Source organism: Momordica charantia (assembly GCF_013281855.1).
Source record: "Momordica charantia cultivar OHB3-1 chromosome 7 unlocalized genomic scaffold, Mcharantia_2.0 BLBB01000007.1, whole genome shotgun sequence".
In the NCBI taxonomy this organism is placed as follows: Eukaryota; Viridiplantae; Streptophyta; class Magnoliopsida; order Cucurbitales; family Cucurbitaceae; genus Momordica; species Momordica charantia.
In genome coordinates this window covers 4,321,995-4,342,105 of record NW_028275165.1, presented here as the reverse complement: position 1 = coordinate 4,342,105, position 20,111 = coordinate 4,321,995, and the positions used below count along the sequence as shown (strand labels likewise).

General features: G+C 40.2%; 1 protein-coding gene and 1 pseudogene across 1 annotated transcript; both read right to left on the bottom strand.

The window, feature by feature from the left end:
• Positions 1–801: 801 nt before the first annotated feature.
• On the bottom strand, positions 802–18,551 carry LOC111024272 (UDP-glycosyltransferase 73C6-like; annotated as a pseudogene).
• On the bottom strand, positions 7,318–10,014 carry LOC148210034 (uncharacterized). The gene has a single exon (XM_088126567.1). The coding sequence runs from the start codon at positions 10,012–10,014 to the stop codon at positions 7,318–7,320; it is 2,697 nt and encodes an 898-aa protein (XP_087982693.1).
• Positions 18,552–20,111: the final 1,560 nt, after the last annotated feature.

The window sequence follows — 20,111 nt, the reverse complement described above, 5'->3', positions numbered from 1 at the left end:
TCTTGTGAGTATAGTGAAGCCTATAGCAAAGTCTTGTTATTCGAAGGTCGGTGCCTTAGGTTGGGTTCGTGAGAGAGTGACATGCATGCGTTATAACATTTATCCTTTGTACGAGATTGTATTTAAAGGTTGGTTAAGAGGTTCCTGTATGGTTGGCTTCGTGTGTATATGTGTTGTGTTGCGTTAATACTCGACCAATGAGAGTTCAGAGAGTCGAGGTGATGTGTGTTTACACACTAAATTTACGATAGAACTATAGGTGTGAGGTGAATGATGTAGTAAGGAGGTATCTTTAGGTCGCACGAAGTGTGGAAAATATTACTCCAAAGATTATGAAAAATATTACTCCAAAGATTAGTCATGTGACACAAAACACCACACCAATGCTGAGTTTGGTTTTGTAGGTTACACATAGGATGAAGAAGACGACAACATTAGCATTAGCCAGCCACATCAGCAAACTAGATTTCTACATCAACATTATTTTTCAAAACTACCAAAGTTTTATTAGTGATCACATTATGCAGGTGTTGAATGATATGAGTATTAATTCCTTTATCAATTATTATTGTTTTTTAGTGCATAAACATGTGTGGAGGTAGATTGGAACCCATTACGTTTTAGTTATATATATACATACATGCATTAACTAGTCGAATTATCTTAAGTTGAGATAGTATTATTAACCTTAACTAGCTAGAAGAAACATTTATGACCAAAATTCCACGTTTTTCCCAAACTAAAATCATGATTGTAGCAACTAACTAGAGCTTCCATCCTGTTCACAACCTTTTTTGTGGCCTAAACAATATTATCTGCAATTAGTAGATGAAGGTTTATGTGGGAGGAGCCTCCTTCTTCTACATTCGCTATTTGAGAGCCAACTTTTTGCATCTTTCTCTCCTTTCTTTCGGTTCATTTCCATTATTCATAACCATTTCTATGGCTTCCCTTACTCTCTCTCCCTTCACAACCACCTCCTTCTCCTCTTCCTCCCCCCACTATATAATCGTCCCCTCTCCCACACTCACCCCAACTCTTAGATTCTCTGCCGCCAGTTTATCGTTAAACACTTGATCAGCAAAAAGAGACCACATGACTAACGACACGCTTGCCTGTTGGGTTTGTAAGGTAATTGCAAAAAAAGTCCCACATTGGCTAGGGAAGGGAATGATCATGGGTATATAAGAGAGGACAATTCTTTCCATTGGTATGAGGCCTTTTAGGTGAAACCAAAAGCAAAGTCGTGAGGGCTATGCCCAAAGCGGACAATATCATACCATTGTGGAGATACGTGGGGTACTCGGGGTACCGTTGTCCTTAACAAGTGGTATCAGAGCCCAAGGTTAAAGAACGATGACTGGAGAAGATAAATTGGTTATTTTTGATGGAACTGATTTTTCGTACTGGAAGGATCAGATAGTAGATTATCTACATTCCAAGGAATTGGAATTGCCATTAGACAAGAAGCCGGATGACATGGAAGAAGCCAAATGGAAAAAGTTGGACAGGAAGGTGTTGGGTACGATTCGCCTAACATTAACAAAAAATGTGCAGAGCAGCGTAGCTAAGGAGACTACCACAATGGGGCTGATGAGTGCATTGTCCAACATATATGAGAAGCCCTCGGTAAATAATAAGGTGTATCTCGCAACTAAATTTTTTAATTTGAAGATGGATGAAGGTACATCTGTAGCTGCCCATATAAATGAATTTGATACGTTGATTAACAAACTGGTTGCTGTGGATTTAACATTTACGGATGAATTAAATGCTATCTTGTTGTTGAGATCCTTACCTGACAGTTGGGAGCCTATGAAGGCAGCTATTTCAAATTCTTGTGGAAAAGAGAAATTGAAATTCACAGATGTCAGAGATGCAGTTCTTGGAGAGGAGATTCGCAGAAAGGATTATGGTACTGCGTCTACTTCTGGTACAACATTGAATGTGGACAGAGGAAGAAATAATAACAGAGACCACGTAAAACGTGGAAAGTCAAGAAACAACAGAAGCAAGTCCAGAAACAGCATACTAGAATGTTGGAATTGTGGTAAGACAGGACATCTGAGGAGGAACTGCAAAGCTCCAAAGAAAGCTGAGGGGAAAGAAGCTGGTGAAAATGTTGTTGCTGATGAAATACATGATGCTCTAGTTCTTGCAGTTGAGGGCGCTCCTAACACATGGGTGGTGGATTCAGGTGTGTCTTTTCATACAACAGGACAACGTGACATTCTTGAGAATTATGTTGCAGGAAATCATGGAAAGGTGTATCTTGCTGATGGAGAGCCTTTGGACATCATTGGGATTGGTGACGTTAATTTAAAAATGGCGAACGGTTCAGTCTGGATGATTTGCAAGGTACGTCACGTTCATAATATGATGAAGAACCTGATTTCTGTGGGGCAGTTGGATAATGAAGGATGTGAAATATCCTTCGGTCAAGGAAACTGGAAAGTTACAAAGGGTTCGATGGTGATCGCTCGAGGAAGAAAGTTAGGAACTTTGTATGTCAATGACAACGACAAAGATATGATAGCTGTTGTAGATCATTCAAGTCAGACCCAATTATGGCACAGTAGGCTGGGACATATGAGTGAAAAAGGTATGAAGATTCTCCACTCTACAGGGAAGCTAGAAGGACTTAAGGCAGTGGAACACAAGTTATGCGAAGGATGCATATTTGGGAAACAGAGTCGTGTCAGTTTCTCAAAGACAGGTTCAACGCCAAAGTCTACAAAATTGGAGTTGGTTCACACCGATGTGTGAGGGCCATCTGAAGTTTCTTCCATTGGAGGTTCCAGATACTATGTAACTTTCATAGACGACTCAAGTAAGAAGGTATGGACTTATTTTATTAAACATAAGTCTGATGTGTTTTCTGTTTTCAAAACATGGAAGGCTATGGTAGAGAATGAGACAATCCTGAAAATCAAAAGCTTGAGGTCAGATAATGGTGGTGAGTATGTTAGTAGGGAATTCAAGAAATATTGTGAAGACAGTGGAATTGTGATGGTAAAGACTCTTCCAGGGACACCGCAGCAGAACGATGTGGCAGAGAGAATGAACAAGACGCTGAATGAGTGTGCTAGGAGAATGAGAATACATGCAGAATTGCCTAAGATGTTTTGGGCAGAGGCAATTAATTGTGCGACCTATCTGATCAATAGGAGCCCGACCACATCACTAGACTTCAAATTGCCTGAAGAAGTCTGGACTGGTAAACAGGTAAACCTTTCCCATCTAAAGGTTTTTGGCTGTGTATCTTACCTTCACATTGATGCTGCAGACAGGAGTAAATTGGATGACAAATCCAAGAAATGTTTCTTTATTGGGTATGGTGGAGCTGAGATAGGTTACAGATTTTGGGATGACCAAAACAAGAAGATTATCAAAAGCAAGAACGTGATCTTCAATGAGAAAGTCTTATACAAAGACAGAAATAAAGTTGATTCAGGAAAGACAGAGTTAGATGGAAGCACCGAGAATACTCAGTATATAAGTCCTCCTGAGGTTGAGATTAAAACAACAGATATTGAAGATCAGAATACAATTACTCCTGAAGAAACAGTTGTGGGATCTGATGAACAAGTTGATGAACCTGATAAACCAGTTGTGAAAACTGATCAGGTTCAGAGAACACCACCACCAACAGTTAGAAGATCTAGCAGAACAATCAGACCACCACAGAGGTATTCCCCTACATTGAATTACATTTTACTGACTGACAGAGGTGAACCTGAATGTTATGAAGAGGCGGTTCAGCTGGAAGACTCTGTTAAGTGGGAGTTAGCCATGAAAGATGAAATGAATTCTCTAATGATCAATCATACATGGCAACTTGCTGAGTTACCAAGAGGTAAGAAAGCTTTGCAGAATAAATGGGTATATAGAATCAAACAGGAACCCGACGACAGCAAAAGGTACAAAGCAGATATCCCTTCAATCGTCGAGTTCCAACCGCAGTGCTTAAGAAAGCATCCGATCGACGGGTGGGATAATATCACAACTTGTGGGGCCCACGCTCGAATCAAAAGCCCTCTCCCTTTAGTCCTCTCCTCAAAACCATAATCCACCAACCATTTCTCCAAGTCGTGGGTCAACTTTCCTTCTCTTATAACCCAAATGAAGGGCCTATTTGAGTCCTCCAAACCAAACCCCAGCTCTATGATTTGCGCCGTCCCCATGTTACATAGGCTTCCCATTGACACATAGACCACAGAAGATGCACCTTAGGTGTCGAGCCACGTGACACACATGTGCTTGCCAATGGAGGGAGTGTTCCCTCTCTCCGCCTTGTCCACTTCGTTGTAGCTACTGTACAGAGATACCGGGCCCACGCACCACACTTTGTACTCGTGTAGCTCTTCTAGCTTTCTACTGTACGCGGGCTCCATCTCGTCAAACGTGTTGAAAACGAAGCCGTCCGATTGTGCATCCGCCACCACCATTTCGTAACCGAACTTGGAAATTTCCTCGTGGGTTTTAGGTAGGTGCGTCTTTCGAAACCGAACCGGACCGTCGAGAAAGTCTGAGAGCGTCATGAACCGGTCCGAATCAGGAACATTCAAACTTACGTTCATCAAACCACGTATGCAAAGAAGAAAGAAACAGCTGTATGTGTGGAAGACGAGCCTAGGGAAGTGATGTTTTTTAGAGAGGCGTAAGGTCCACGGGAGGTTCATGTCAGAGACGACACAGGTGGGAATGGGCCTGAGTCGGTCCAGAAGTTGATCTGACAAGTCGTAAAGGAGGGTTGTGGCTCGGAAGAAGGTGGATGCAGAGTGTCACAATCGCACTTTAACGGGACTGGGAAGCGATTGTGCGGCACTTGCTTTCACCCTCTAGCAAGTCAGCCAATGCGGAAATGAATAGCCGGTGGCACAAAGGCTATATGTCGCAGCCTCCACCCCCGTTTTCGGGAAAACGGTTTTGGAAAACGGGGTTAGAGAAAAAGGTTTTGGAAAACGTTTGTAAGCATTTTGGAAGTTGTTGTAAGCTTGAATGCAAGAGAATAGATTAGTGTCAAGACAAGAATATAACGCAATGTAGGGAGGAGACTAGGTGTACCCCCCTAAGGTAGATTATAAAGCATTTTGCCCTTGGCAGGCGTGAACATGCAAAGTGGCGAGGAGTCACTCGCCACCAAAAGTACAAGGAAAACTAAATACATGGCATGAAAGCATGTGGAAAGAGGTTATTATGGGCATGCGGCCACGGGCAACAGGCCCTGGACAAGCATGACCATGACATTCTCCACCACTTAAATGGTTGACGTCCCCGTCAACTGTCGCTGCTCGAACTCTTCAATTGCTGCTGCAGCTGTCTTCAGATCTTCAGTACGCTCCCAACTTATCTCTTCATCTGGGAGCCCTTTCCACTTTACTAGGAATTCCTGGACGTCCCTTCGTGGTCTTCCTACTCGGCGTGTTCTTTCGGCGAGGATTGACTCAACTTCTTTGTCAACCTTGTTTGTCAACGTGACTGCTGGACGAGTTACCTCATTTCGTGTAGGGTCGACAGTGTCGGGATGGTAAGACTTCAAGTTGCTCACGTGGATTACTGGATGGACTTTCATCCACAGGGGTAGTTGAACCCTATAGGATGTCTTGCCCACCTTCTGAAGGACGTTGACGGGTCCTTTATATTTTCGCACAAGGCGTTGGTCTTTGTTACCTCGAAACCGAAGCTGTTCAGGTCTCAGCTTCACAAGGACTTGATCTTCTGCCTGGAATTCTAATGGTCTTCGCTTTTTGTCTGCCCACTTTTTCATGTGTTTAGACGCCTTCTCTAGGTATGCTCGGGCGACTTCGGTGGATTGACGCCATTCCTTCGTGAAATTGTAGGCTTGAGGGCTCTTGCCCACATAAGGATGGTCGACAACATGCGGTAACACCGGTTGTTGCCCGCACACGATTTCGAAAGCGGTTCTTCCCGTGGTGGTGCTCTTTTGGCAATTGAAACAGAATTGGGCTACATCGAGCATCTGGATCCAGTTCTTTTGTCGAGCATCAATAAAGTGGCGGAGGTACTCTTCTAGCATACTGTTGAAGCGTTTCGTCTGTCCGTCGGTCTGTGGGTGATAACTCGAAGAGATGTTCAAATTGGATCCCAGTAGGCGGAAAAGTTCTGTCCAGAATGTCCCTGTGAAGCGTCCGTCTCTGTCGCTCACGATGCTCTCAGGAACACCCCATAATTTAACCACATTCCTGAAAAATAACTATGCAGTCATTTCGGCCGAACACATCTTCGAAGTTGGAATAAAGGTAGCATACTTATAGAACCGATCAACTATCACGAGGATCTCTCCGACTTTAGGTAGGTGGCTGATGAAGTCGAGAGACACACTCTCCCACGGTCGTGATGGGATTGGCAAGGGTTCCAGTAAACCTGCAATTTTGTTTCGCTCGACCTTGTCTTGTTGGCAGATGAGACACGTTTTGGTATACTACATCACGTCGTCTCTCAAACTCAGCCAGTAGTAGCCTTTCTTTAACAGGGCATAAGTTCTCTGCCATCCAGCATGGCCTGCCCACATCGTGTCGTGACATTCTCCAAGTAGGAGCTTTCTTAAGTTCCCAGAACAGGGAATATACAAACGGTTACCTTTGGTGAAGAGGAGGTCATTCTCCACCCAAAACTGTCTAGTCTTCCCTTCGTTGGCTAACTGAATTATCGCTTGGGCAGCTGGGTCATTCTGTAAGTTCTCTCTGATGGCTTCACGAATGGATCCAGTGAGCTTGCTCGCTTTTAGGTGAGCTAACATGCACAGTGCCGCATGTTCGCTCTTTCTGCTAAGGGCATCTGCCGCCTGATTTGCTCGACCGGGCTTATGTTCAAACTGAAAATCGAACTCGGTGAGGTACTCTTGCCACCTAGCTTGCTAGGACGACAACTTCGATTGGTTGAAGAAGTGACAGACTGAGCTGTTGTGGGTCTTGACAACGAACTTGGCCCCTAGGAGATATTGCCTCCAGGCCCTCAAGCAGTGGACTACTGCTAACATCTCTTTCTCGGAGGCGGCATACCTCCTTTCAGCATCATTCAACTTCCGACCCTCGTATGCAATGGGGTGACTGTCTTGGAGAAGCACTCCTCCTAGTGCGAAGTCTGACGCATCGGTTTCGACTTCGAACGGTTGTGTGACGTCTGCAATTCCCAACACGGCCCCTCCATCATTGCCTTTTTCAAACTCTCAAATGCGGCGTGACATTCTGGGGTCCAGTTCCACCTCTGGTTCTTCTTTAGTAAATCCGTTAAGGGCCCGATCCGTTTCGAGAATCCTTCCACGAATCGCCTATAGTAATTGGCTAATCCGAATTATGAACGTAGTTCTGTGATGCACGTCGGAAATTTCCACTCTTGAATGGCTTTGACCTTTCCATCCTTCATGCCTATTCGACCACATTCTATCACATGACCCAAGAAACTGATGCGTTCTTGGGCAAACGAGCACTTTTCCCGTTTAACATACAACTGGTTCTGTTTGAGCTTCTCGAAAACAAGCTGTAAATGTACCTGGTGTTCTTCCATGGTTGGACTGTAGACGACTATATCATCTAGATAAACCACCACAAATTTGTCGAGGTATTCGTGAAACACCTGGTTCATTAAGGTACAGAAGGTGGCGGGAGCATTTGTAAGGCCGAAGGGCATGACAAGAAATTCAAAGGCTCCATACCGAGTGACGCAGGTCGTCTTCGGTTCATCTCCTTCTGCGATGCGCACCTGATAGTATCCAGATCGCAGGTCCAGCTTAGAGAAGTACTTTTCCCCATGAAGCTGATCGAACAGGTCTGTGATGATGGGCAAAGGGTACTTGTTGCGGACTGTGAGTTTGTTTAATGCTCGATAGTCGATGCATAGATGGAGACTTCCGTCTTTCTTCTTCTGAAAAAGGACTGGGGCTCCATAGGGAGCCTTAGCTGGGCGGATGAATCCAGCATTTAGTAGTTCATCAAGTTGTTTCCTCGGTTCGGCTAGCTCGAGAGGAGCCATCCGATAAGCGTTCTTGGCGGGCGGTTTTGCCCCCGGTAACAATTCAATCTCATGGTCTATCCCCCGTCTTGGAGGTAGATTTTTGGGCAGGTTGTCTGGCATTACATCGGCATACGCCTCCAAGACTCGCTGGATTTCTCTGGGAACTGGCTCTTCAGAATTTCTGCCTTCCGCAACAGGAATGGCCATGAACGTCGGCTCGTCACGGGCGAGACCTTTCTTTAGCTGTAGTGCTGATATCATCTTCACTCCGCTTGGTTGTTTGATGCTTGTCTGAACAACTGTGGGATCGAAACCCGTTACAACTAGGCACTTAGCAAAGGGCATGGGGATGACTTTGTGTTCCAGCAGAAATTCCATCCCCAATACTATGTCGAAGTCGTCCATCCGCACTATCATAAAGTCGACCAGTCCACTCCATGTCCCTAGCTTTACTGAGACTCTTTTTGCAACTCCCATGATGGGGAGAGCAGCCGAGTTGACCGCTTTCATCTTTCCTGGGTCTTTATCCCATCGCAAGTTCAGCCGACGTGCCTCGGTTTCTGTCATGAAATTGTGGGTGGCACCAGAATCTACCATAGTGATTTTTGCGGCTTTCTGATTGACCCATGCTTCCACATAGATCAGACCACGTTTCAGGGGTTCCTTCACTTCCTCGGCTTTCTTCTGAAGCGCCGATAAGAATTTGAGTGCTCCCATACGAGGGTGGTCATCGGCGTCTTCGGGAGGAGTATCTGTTTCGGGGCCTTCCGGTTCGATCGCTCGGTCGTTCGTCAGTGTGGCTTGGAAGGCCCGGAGAGCAGCTCGATTCGGACACTCGTATACTCTGTGCGGTCCCTTACAAATGAAGCAGGATGGTCCTGTTCGATTGTTATTGTTTGGTGGGTTCGGCCCTCTCCACGTATTTCCCCCTCTCTGCTGGAAGGGTCTGCGGTCTCCTCCTCCATTTCTGTCAGCTCCCCCATTTTTAGGGGACCCCGATCTTGCGGGTCTGTTTCCACTACTGGAAGAAGCTTGGGTCTTCCTCTGCTTTTGTGACGTGTCGTTGCTAAGATCGAACAGCCGTTCGGCTGTTGCGTAAGCAGTAGGGATATCTTGTACATTCTGTTCATATAGTTTGGCTCGGGCACATGGTTTCAAGCCCTCCACGAAGGCGAAAACCTCGTCTTTCTCGGACATATCGCAGATATCCAACATCAACCCTGAAAACTGCTTTACGTAGTCTCGAATATTTCCTGTGTGTCGTAATTCACGCAGTTTAAGACGAGCAAGAATCTCTACATTCTCCGGGAAAAATTGGGATCTGAGTTCCTGCTTTAGTTTTTCCCACGTGTCGATGGTACATTTGCCCTCTTGTACATCTACGTATCTCGCTCTCCACCACAACTTCGCATCGTCAGCAAGATGCATTGTGGCTAGTGTGACTTTCGATTCCTCTGTCACCGTGCTTGTCGCCTTGAAGTACTGCTCAAGGTCGAAGATGAAGTTCTCAAGAGCTTTAGCATCTCGCGCCCCACAGAAGGGCTTGGGTTCGGGAACTTTCACCTTGTTGAACTGAATCGATCCCCCAACTGGGGCTTGGTTTCCCACCGCTCTCATGGTGAGATTTACTTTGGTGCCTAATTCGGCAATCTCCGCCCTCATTTCGTCGATGGTGGCTTTAAAGTCGTCGATCAGCTCACTGACCATCTGCACAATAGTCTTTTGGGAGATGTCTATTTCTTCGACACGCTCCTCCATGTGGGCGATTGAGCTCGATGAGCTTTCGCCACGCTCAAGGTTATCAGTACGCTTAACCTTGTCTTCAAGGGTCTCAACCCGAAGCATTAACTCACGTATAGCAAGCCCGTCTATGCGGGCATTCACGACGTCAATTCCGTCAGCTTTGGTGGAGATCTCATCCAGCCGAGATTCCACATATCTAAGGTTGTCAGGGATTTCCCTCAAGAACAACAGCTGTTCTTCGATCTCGACGAGTCTGTCGACTTGGGACTTGCCCAACTGCTTTGTCGCGAACATGGTTACTGTTTTCCAACTCGAGGAGCCAACTAGGCTCTGATACCAACTATCACAATCGCACTTTAACGGGACTAGGGAAGCGATTGTGCGGCACTTGCTTTCACCCTCTAGCAAGTCAGCCAATGCGGAAATGAATAGCCGGTGGCACAAAGGCTATATGTCGCAACCTCCACCCCTGTTTTCGGGAAAACGGTTTTGGAAAACAGGGTTAGAGAAAAAGGTTTTGGAAAACGTTTGTAAGCATTTTGGAAGTTGTTGTAAGCTTGAATGCGACAGAATAGATTAGCGGCAAGACAAGAATACAACGCAATGTAGGGAGGAGACTAGGTGTACCCCCTAAGGTAGATTATAAAGCATTTTGCCTTTGGCAGACGTGAACATGCAAAGTGGCGAGGAGTCACTCGCCACCAAAAGTACAAGGAAAACTAAATAACAAGCAAAACTAAATACATGGCATGAAAGCATGTGGAAAGAGGTTGTTATGGGCATGCGGCCACGGGCAACAGGCCTTGGACAAACATGACCATGACACAGAGCGGAGAGAAGGCAGTAAGTCCAGATTCTCGCATCCCTCTGGGAGTCCGGCTTGGCGCCATGGGAACGGGAGTTGAGCCACGTGGACGGGCAGCCCGGAGGCGGTGGCGCGGGACAGAATGGAGGCATTTCGAGCGACGTTGCAGGTCGTGGTGACGATGGTGATAATGCGCCTCGCTCGGCGAGAAGCTTGGCCAGCTCTATCATTGGGATTACGTGGCCTTGAGCCATGAAAGGGAAGAGAACCAAGTGAGGTTTGGCGCGGGAGGAAGCGATGGGAACAAAGAACAAGAAGAATCTGTGTTGTATTTAATGAACTCGTTTAATAACACATGTCAAATTGTAATGCATGCTTTCTTTATTATTTTTATTTTTACCAAATATAATGATTTATACCATTACATATATTAGTATTACTGTTAAGAAAAATATCAGCAAAATCACCCGAAACTATAATTCAGAGTCGATGGTATGTGCATTGTTCTCATACTCCTACATACACAACAGAATCACTTTTTGGTAGAGTTGCATTCAATATGGTTTGAATCTAAAATCTCAACGATATTTCTTGAAGTCTAAACCACCCAAACTATCTATTGAACAATTAAGATGAGTTAACGGTTGAGAAACTATACATCAAAATAGTTGAGGACAGCGGTATTGTCGTACCTTCGAGTATTTTCACATCTTGTAATCATCCGTTTGTCCACTTTTGGACTAGAAGGAGAGCATTTTGTTTTTGCATGTCGGCAAAATTCAAAATACCTGTAGCCCACAGAACTGCTTCAAACTGACAAATAATCTCTCTGAGCCAAAATTGTTGTCTCTTGAGTACGTGTGTGAATGCATGAAGAGATCTGGAAAGGGACAAAATGACAAAGGGGGGCTGAGGCAAAAGGGGATTGATTTATTTTGCCTCTCAGATTTCATTTGGAAAATTAATTCAATAAGTTTTTAATCTTTTCCACTTAATATTTAATAATAATAATGATGATGGAAAATGATTACCATCATATTCGTAAACTTTCAATTTGATCCATCATGTCTTAAGCTTAAAATTTTTTTATTACTAATGTTGTAAAACACACACAAACCACCATCCAACTACAAAGATGGTTTACAACCCTCAAATTGTTTTCTTATTCCATAAAATTTGAAAACTATAATACTAATTATCCAAGGAAAGTTCTAGCTTGTAGAACAAAATGTTGATGAGAAAATTTTGGATTTGATTGTAACGATCAGGGGGTGTGATTGTTACAAGTCTAAGTATTTATGGATTTAAGGTCCATTTGGTAACGTTCATGTTTCATGTTTCCCGTTTCCAATTTTATTAAAAAACTAAACATTTGACAACTATTTATGTTACTTATTTCTCTCATTATTTTAGAAACATTACGAAGATTCTACATGAAATTTTGGAAACGAAAAAAAAACAAGTTCTTTTTTTCTTATGCTCGTTTACAATTTGTTCCAAAACATAATAAGAATATTGTTTTACCATTCTTGAATCCATGAGGTTAGGACCATGCAACTCTATTTTTCTCTATTGAAACATGGACATTATTATCAAACAGGCCCACAACTGTTTGGTAACTATTTTTGTTTCCCCTCTCTTATTTTTAAGAAACATTTTTAAAATTGTGTAAAAATTTTGAAAACAACCAAAATCAAGTTTTTTGTTTTTTCTTATTTTTAATTGTTTTTAAAATGTAAATAAAAGGGTTATTTTTCACTAACTTACAAAATGCATAACGAAAATAAAAAAATAAACATATAACAAGACATTACAATATTTAAATTGACTATTAATTTTTATATAATTAAATTTTTTTTTCAATTTTAAGATTTTGAAAAACGAGAAACCATAAATGATGATTACCAAATATGTTTATAGAAAATGTTTTCAGGTGAAAAAAACAATTACCTAAGGTAATTCTATTTCTATTTATTAAAAAGTAGGAAATGAAACGGAAACATCACCAAAACATACTTTTAATTTTCTTGTTTTTAAAAAAGAATTTTTGATATATGTATTACAGTCAACTCACTATAATTCTTATTGGCTTTTCCGACGCATAAAATCTCGTCGAGACATGAGCTTTTTCCCAACCACCAGCTAAGCTATATTTTTGCATACTGCGCAATGTCGAGAGATAAGACTACGAACCAGAAAAAGGGAAGGGTAGTTAAGGAACCTCGGTTGATTGGGTCAAACCCGATCAAACCGACTATTATAAGAACCGAACCGAACTTTTACACCCGTATCTATTTTGGTACGTGGTACCTACTAAGGGCACATATCGATAATGCTACTAAATAACAATTTTATTAAAAATTGTTTAATACGTTCTTATAACTATTGGATGGATGAGAGATAATAACGATTGAAATATTTAATAATTAATTTAAGTAACTATCTTGTTAAATTACCGAGTTATTGTCTAAATTTGGTTAAATTCGTAATTTTGAGAATAAAAAATGTAAATAATATTAAATTAGCTATATATATTTTGTATAAACTATTCTTAACCCAATCGTTCAACACGATAACTTAGGATCGAATCAACTTTTTGAATAGATAAGATAAGTGCTAGTACATACACTCAAATAATTTCCAACAAAATTTAAAAGGTAAAAAAATTTAATACCAACAAAAATTTAATGCAATTAGTATGGATATATATATTATTAGGAAAAGATATGAATAACATATGAAACTTACAATAGAAAATTAAACAAATATGCTTTCTATGATCTAAATTTAATTATAAACGTCATGCAAGCCTAGTTCAACAATAAATACCATATTTAGATAATAAATTTCGAAAATCTAGGGGTGAACAAAATCCTATGGTAGTGTAACAAAATTTCTTTTTAACTATTAATTATATGTTAAAAATTCTATGCAAGTTGTTAGCTTGGCTCCACTTGTATCTCAGGCGACCGAGGCAGAAGGTATAGGTCGATTCATCTTTTAAATGGCTCATGACCGGCTTGTTTGGATTGGTTCGACCTCTCTGAGGCATAATTACTTCACCATATACACTTCTATGTTGACTCATCATGATCGTCTTATTAGGAGTTGACATGTGGCTGATGAGAAATCACCTTCAAAAAACACAGTGAAGTAACTCCAGTAGTTACAAAAGCCTTCTTGGCCTTGCAAAAAGGTAATCTATTTGTGGCTAGCCCTGAATCAGTTGTAGATCCCAACTGGTATGCGATAGCGGAGCATCAAATCATGTCACTGCATATTACAACAATGTGATTAATCCGTCTGAGTATGGTGGTAAGGACATGCTAGGTTTGTAAAGATGATAAACAAAGTCCCACATTTGCTATGGAAGAAAGATATCATCGGTATATAAGTGAGGGACAACATCTTCATTATTAAATCATTGGGAAGATATCCTTCCCCATCTTCGTTATTGGAGTTTTGGAAATAAATATTAATTAGAAAAAAGGTTCATGTTAAAAATTGATAAAACTGTGCTTTCTTTTAAAAATAAAGAACTTTCCTTTTCTAAAAAAAACTTCATTTTTAGATTCTATTTAAAACAAAATTTTCTTATTTAAAACTCAACTTTTAAACTTTGAAATTTAAATAAATTCATTTTAGGTTGAATTTACTCTTTTTTTTTCAAAAAGAAACTTAATTTTAAAAAAAATTTAGTTAAAATAACTTTTATTTTAAAAAATAAAACCTTTATTTATTTTGCCAAAAAAATATTAAAAATTAGAATAAAATATTTTCTTTTAAAGCTCACATTGATTTACGAAAAAGAACCTTCCTTTCTATTTTAAAACAAATTTGTTTGTCAAAATCTTTTAACAAATTTTAAAAGAAACTTATAAGAAAAAACTTTATTCTAAACAAATTCTTTTACAAACATTTTCTTTCAAAAAAAGATAAAACAATTTTTTTTCCTAAATTTTTTTCCGAAAAATAATGTTTCCTTATTTAAAAAAGGTTTATTTCCAAAAACCTTTTTTTTTTCAAGAAAACATTTGTCTTCTTTCCTTCTTAAAACCCACCTTTTCTCACATATATGGTTTTCGTGAAGGTTGCCAGAATTCGCAGGGTTGTAGGAGTCTTCTACTATTGGAGGAGGAAATCGTCGGAGGTCGCCAGAGTGGTGCCAGTTCGTGGATGCATCTCCGCCAATATGCTGCTCGTCGAAGTCGTGGTCGTTAGAACTTAGTGTCGTTGGATCTATTGTGGGCCTTATAAACCACTTCTACCGTTCGCCGCAATCGTTGGTCGTTGTTGAAAATTGTGGTTATGCTGCGGGAGCTGGCCGAGATGTTAGTGTCGTGGAGGTGAGTCACCAGAATCTAAAGTCGTGGTCGAATTTGCTGTTTGAGGTCTGCTGCTGCCGCCTCTTGTTGGTGGTTTCCATCTTAACCAGGACTAGTACTCCCCCAAAAAGGCTTTTTCACAATGTATGGTACTTCATAATTCGGGGTCCATCTGTCTCGATTGTCTTTTTGGAACAGGAGGATTCTTTATAGAACCAAATCTCTCTCTCTAAACCTTCTTGGGTGCATTTCTTGTCATACACTTTCATCATTCTCCTTTGATAAAATTGTCCTTTGCACAATGCCGTCAATCTTTGCTCTTCCAGTAAAATTAGTTGATTCTAGTGCCCTTGGATCCATTTGTCTCGTGTACCTTAGGTTTCATGAGAACTCTTAATGATGGAATTTCGACTTTAACAGGGAGAACAGATTCTATACTAAAGACTAGTGAAAACGGAGTTGCCCCAGTTGAAGTACAGACTGGGGTGCGATAACCGTATAGGGCAAACGGGAGCATTTCATGCCAATCCCTATAAGTTAGAGTCATATTTTTAATGATTTTTTTGTGTTTTTATTGTCGGCTTCCATGATAGCACACTTTGTGAGCTACATTGCGTTTTGTGAATAGTATAGTGCCATGGCGCTGTCGCGACGATTTTTTTTTATTAAAATAGGGTTGTGTAGCCGTCGAGAGAGAGGAGTTTGGAAGAGGTTTTTTGGCAGTTTGGATTTTTTGCCAATTTGGAGGGCACGACACCATTGGAGAGCTTAGCAAATTGATTTTCAAGGCTCGGGATAGTGGAGCTCACTTCGGGAACGGACGATTGACACGCGAAACATAGTTCCTTCTCCTTTCCCTTAATTTTTGTAGTTTTTTTATGGAATTCTCATTGTGAATTTATTGTTTTACATTGAATATGAGAAGTTAAACCTCTTATATATTGATTGTTTAGTTTTTTTAATTGAATGATTATAAATGTTCTATTTATGTTTTTCTATGCTTAATGCCTTTAATCTACTGGCCATAGATTTTAGACTTGAAATCTTACGCTTGGGAGAGGTGGTTGAGAGTTAGAACTGGGATGCATAACTAAAGAGGTTTTAAGATCAGGAGATTTAAAAGTTCTTTAGAGGTCATTAAAAGACTTATTCAATAAAGTCTTTACTCGTTAGAAACTAGATAAAGATATTGGTTTCTTAATTGGTAAGGAGAATTGGCTTGCATTCGAGAGAGGCAGTTGAGATTTGTGAGTTCTTGGCCTATAGAATTAATAATTTGTTCAATCTTGAGTAATTAATTACCTAAGACATTTCTCCAGATTGTTTTTATCTTTGTTATTGCATGTTTATTTGTTTTGATTATATTCTCCCATTTGGTTTTGATTCTCTAAATAAAATTGAGCGATTGTATATATGGTACTTCAGTGATCTAGAAACCCAATCCAGAGGACAATATCGGTATTGACTTACCACTTTATTAAAACTTGACTCGTATACTTGCAGTAAGCAATTTCTGCTACATTCCACTACACCATTCATCTTGGGTCGATAAGGGGTTGAGTTGACATGCTTGATCTTAAACTGCTCGCAGAGCTTTCTCATCTTCGTTCAAATTACTTGCATTATCAGAAACTATGGTTTCAGAAAGACCATAACGACAAAAATTTCTCTCTTCATGAATTTGACTACAACTTCTTTTGTCACATCTCAGTAAGAAGCTGCTTCTACCCACTTGGTAAAATAATCTATGGCCACAAAAATAAATCAGTGTCCATTTGATACTTTAAGTTCGACAAGACCTATTACGTCAATTCCCCACATAGAGAAGGGCCAAGGGGCTGTCAAAGTATGCAAATGAGAAGCAGAAGCACGGGCCTTGTCCGAATAAATTTGACATTTGTAACATTTTCTTGTATATTTGATGCAACCTGTCTCTATAGTCATCTAGTAAGAGCCAGCTCATAAAATTTGTCTTGCCATCATATGCCCATTTGCATGAGTGCCAGAAACTTCTTCATGGATTTCCTCCATAATCTTATTAGCATATCTTCCTTTGATGCATCTTATGAGAACTATGTCATGGGTTCTCTTGTATAGTATTTCTCAATTTAAGAAAAAACTTCATTACCAGCTTGCAGAGGGTACGCTTGTCATTTTCTGAAGCATTGAGTGGATATTCTTTGTTCATTATATACTGCTTGATATTATGAAACCACGACCTACAACTGAACTCTACTCATCGTAGAATATTTTGCGTCCACAGATTTTGACCATTTACAGTAAGTCAATCCTTCACGAGTGTTCGTAACTTCAGTTAGGTCAAATTATCGTTTTACCCTTGAGTTACCTCTTTCCACTTTAAGTACTACTGATCCTCTAATGAACAACTTGTGTATGGTTTGACCATTAAATAGAAGTCCCTCTCGGGCCAGTGAGAGTATGGGACCCCTTGTTCAAGTCCCAGAGTCAGCACTTAAGAGAACACTCATCTACTAACCCTAAATTTGGTAAGAGTGAATTCTATCTTATGTAGTTATGTAACTAGCTCCCCACTCGGTCTCGTCCCCAAAATGGTAGGAAAATTGAGTTGACGACGCGGACCACTCTCACCCATACAAATCAAAGGACGATCCTTTATAGGCAGGAGTCCATAACTCAGTCAAGATTGAGATTAAGTTACATGGTCTTCCTATGAAATAATAATCTATTAGTTATCAATGTTACAGCTAAAGATTAATTATTTCGTGGTCCGGTCTTATACAAACTCATTGTATAGGATATCCTATTCGCATGTATCCACATGAATGATTTGGATTAAGTTGTTTGTAACTATTACAAAGTACGCCGTATTCATAGTGTTACCAGAATAAGGTACCCAACCTTACCCATACACTATAAACCCTTTAGATTTTTACTGGGATATTATCCACCTGTATATTAAATGTGTTTTTGTATATTAAAAAAATATACTATATGTCAATATGTACCCTGTATATCAATATATACCTTGTATATCAATATATACATTGTATATTAAATATATACCATCGATCAATATATACCTTGTATATTAAATATATACTGTTCCCGGAACATGACATAACCTTAGATGTTAGTTTATTAGATTTGGGTTAATGCAATCTTAAAAGAAAATTTCAATAACAACTTTATTGAATAAACATTTGTTTTCTATCTACAAACCATTAGTTTAGGGCATAAAAGCAAATATTATCCCACTTGAACTAAATTCTAGTGAGGTGTACAGAATCTTAAAGTAGTGGGTGCTGTAAAATACTATAAAGTACAAATACAATAAACTAGGGCATACATTATACCTTTTACAAATCTCCCACTTGCCATAGACTATATTGTATATATCTCGTATGCCTAGACTATCTAGATGGCCATCAGACACTTTAGCCGTGAGAGCCTTTGTAAACGGATAAGCAATGATGAAGCGATCTTTGTGACAATCATGTCCCCTAGTTGCACTATATCTCGTATCAACTGGTACTTCCTCTCGATGTGCCTTCCTCTTTTATGACTGTGAGGTTCTTTAGAATTTGCCACAGTACCATTATTATCACAATAAAGGGTGTGGGTAAATTCATGTTTTGAACAACTTCCAAATCAGTTAAGTACTTCCTAAGCCATACCGCCTCTTTTGCTGCTTCAAAAACGACAATGTACTCGTCCTCCATGGTAGAGTCTGCAATGCATCCTTGTTTGATGCTCTGCCGTAATACAGCTTATCCACTAAGAGTGAATACTAATCCCGAAGTGGATTTCCTTGAATCCTTATCACTTTGGAAATCAGAGTCTGTGTATCCTATAAAGATCAAATCCTTAGCGACATACACAAGCATATAGTTCCTCGTTCTCCTAAGATACTTGAAGATTCCTTTAATGGAAGTCCAGTGATCATATCCTGGATTGGATTGATATCTACTGACAATCACTACTGCGTAGCAAATGTTAGGCGTAGTTTACAACATGACATACATCAAGCTGCACACTATTGAAGCATAGAGGATGCGTCTCATATCCTGAACTTCTTGAAGTGTCTTAGGACATTTTTCCTCAGGCAGAGAAATTTTGTGCTTGAAAGATAGTAAATCCTTCTTGGAATTCTGCATTAAATATCTGACAAGCATTTTGTTTATATAAGTTGCTTTAGATAGGGCTAGCATTTTGTTCTTTCGATACCTTATGATTTGAATCCCTAGGACAAACTGACTCCTAAATCTTTCATTTGGAATTCAGTTGCTAGCCACTTCTTAATATCAGTGAGGAAACCTATATTATTCCCAATGAGTAATATATCATCTACATACAGCACTAAGAAAGCTATAGTGCTATTGGTGATCTTTTTCTATACACAAGGCTCATCAACATTCTTGTCAAAACCATAAGATTTGCTCATAGTATCAAATCTTATGTTCCAAGATCGAGACGCTTGTTTCAATCCATAGATGGATCGTTTAAGCTTGCAAATCTTTTGCTCTTGACCTTGCTCAATGAACCCTTCCGGTTGAGACATATAAATAATTTCTTCAAGATTGTCATTCAGAAAAGCAGTCTTGACATTCATTTGCCAAATTTCATAGTCACAAAACATGATAATGGAAAAAAGTATTCTTATAAACTTTAGCATGGGAACCGGGGATAAGGTTTCCTCATAGTCCACCCCTTTCTTTTGGGTGTAATCCTTTACCACAAGTCAACCCTTAAAGGTGTGTATCTTGCCTTCGACGTCTCATTTTCTCTTGTAGATCCATTTACATCCTATAGCTTTTGTGCCATCGGGTTGACCTACAAGGTCCTAAATGGAATTGAAGTACATAGACTCCATTTTCAGGTCTAAAACTTTGACCCATATGTCCTTATCAACATATTCCATTGCCTCTTCGTAGGTCAATGGATCCTTAATGCCATCATCAGGTATGACAACCTAGGTTTCTGTTAAACCTACGTGATGGTCAGGTTGTGACATAATCCTCCCATGACATCGAGGCACTCTCAACTCTTGAGGTGGATGTGCTAGCACAATCAACAACTCCTGTTGAAGTACCATCTTCATCAGTAATTCTTGTTGATGCATTTATAGCTTTATTAAAAATCTCATTTAACACTATTTTACTTCGTGGTTTATGATCTCTTATGTGGTCTTCTTCAAATAAGGTAGCATTTGTAGATACAAACACTCTTTTATTTTGTGGATCGAATAAGAGACCACCTTTTGTTTCCTAGGGTAACCAAAT

Excerpts from the sequence above, each read along its gene's own strand:
- LOC148210034 (XM_088126567.1), bottom strand. The coding sequence starts at position 10,014 with ATGTTCGCGACAAAGCAGTTGGGCAAGTCCCAAGTCGACAGACTCGTC.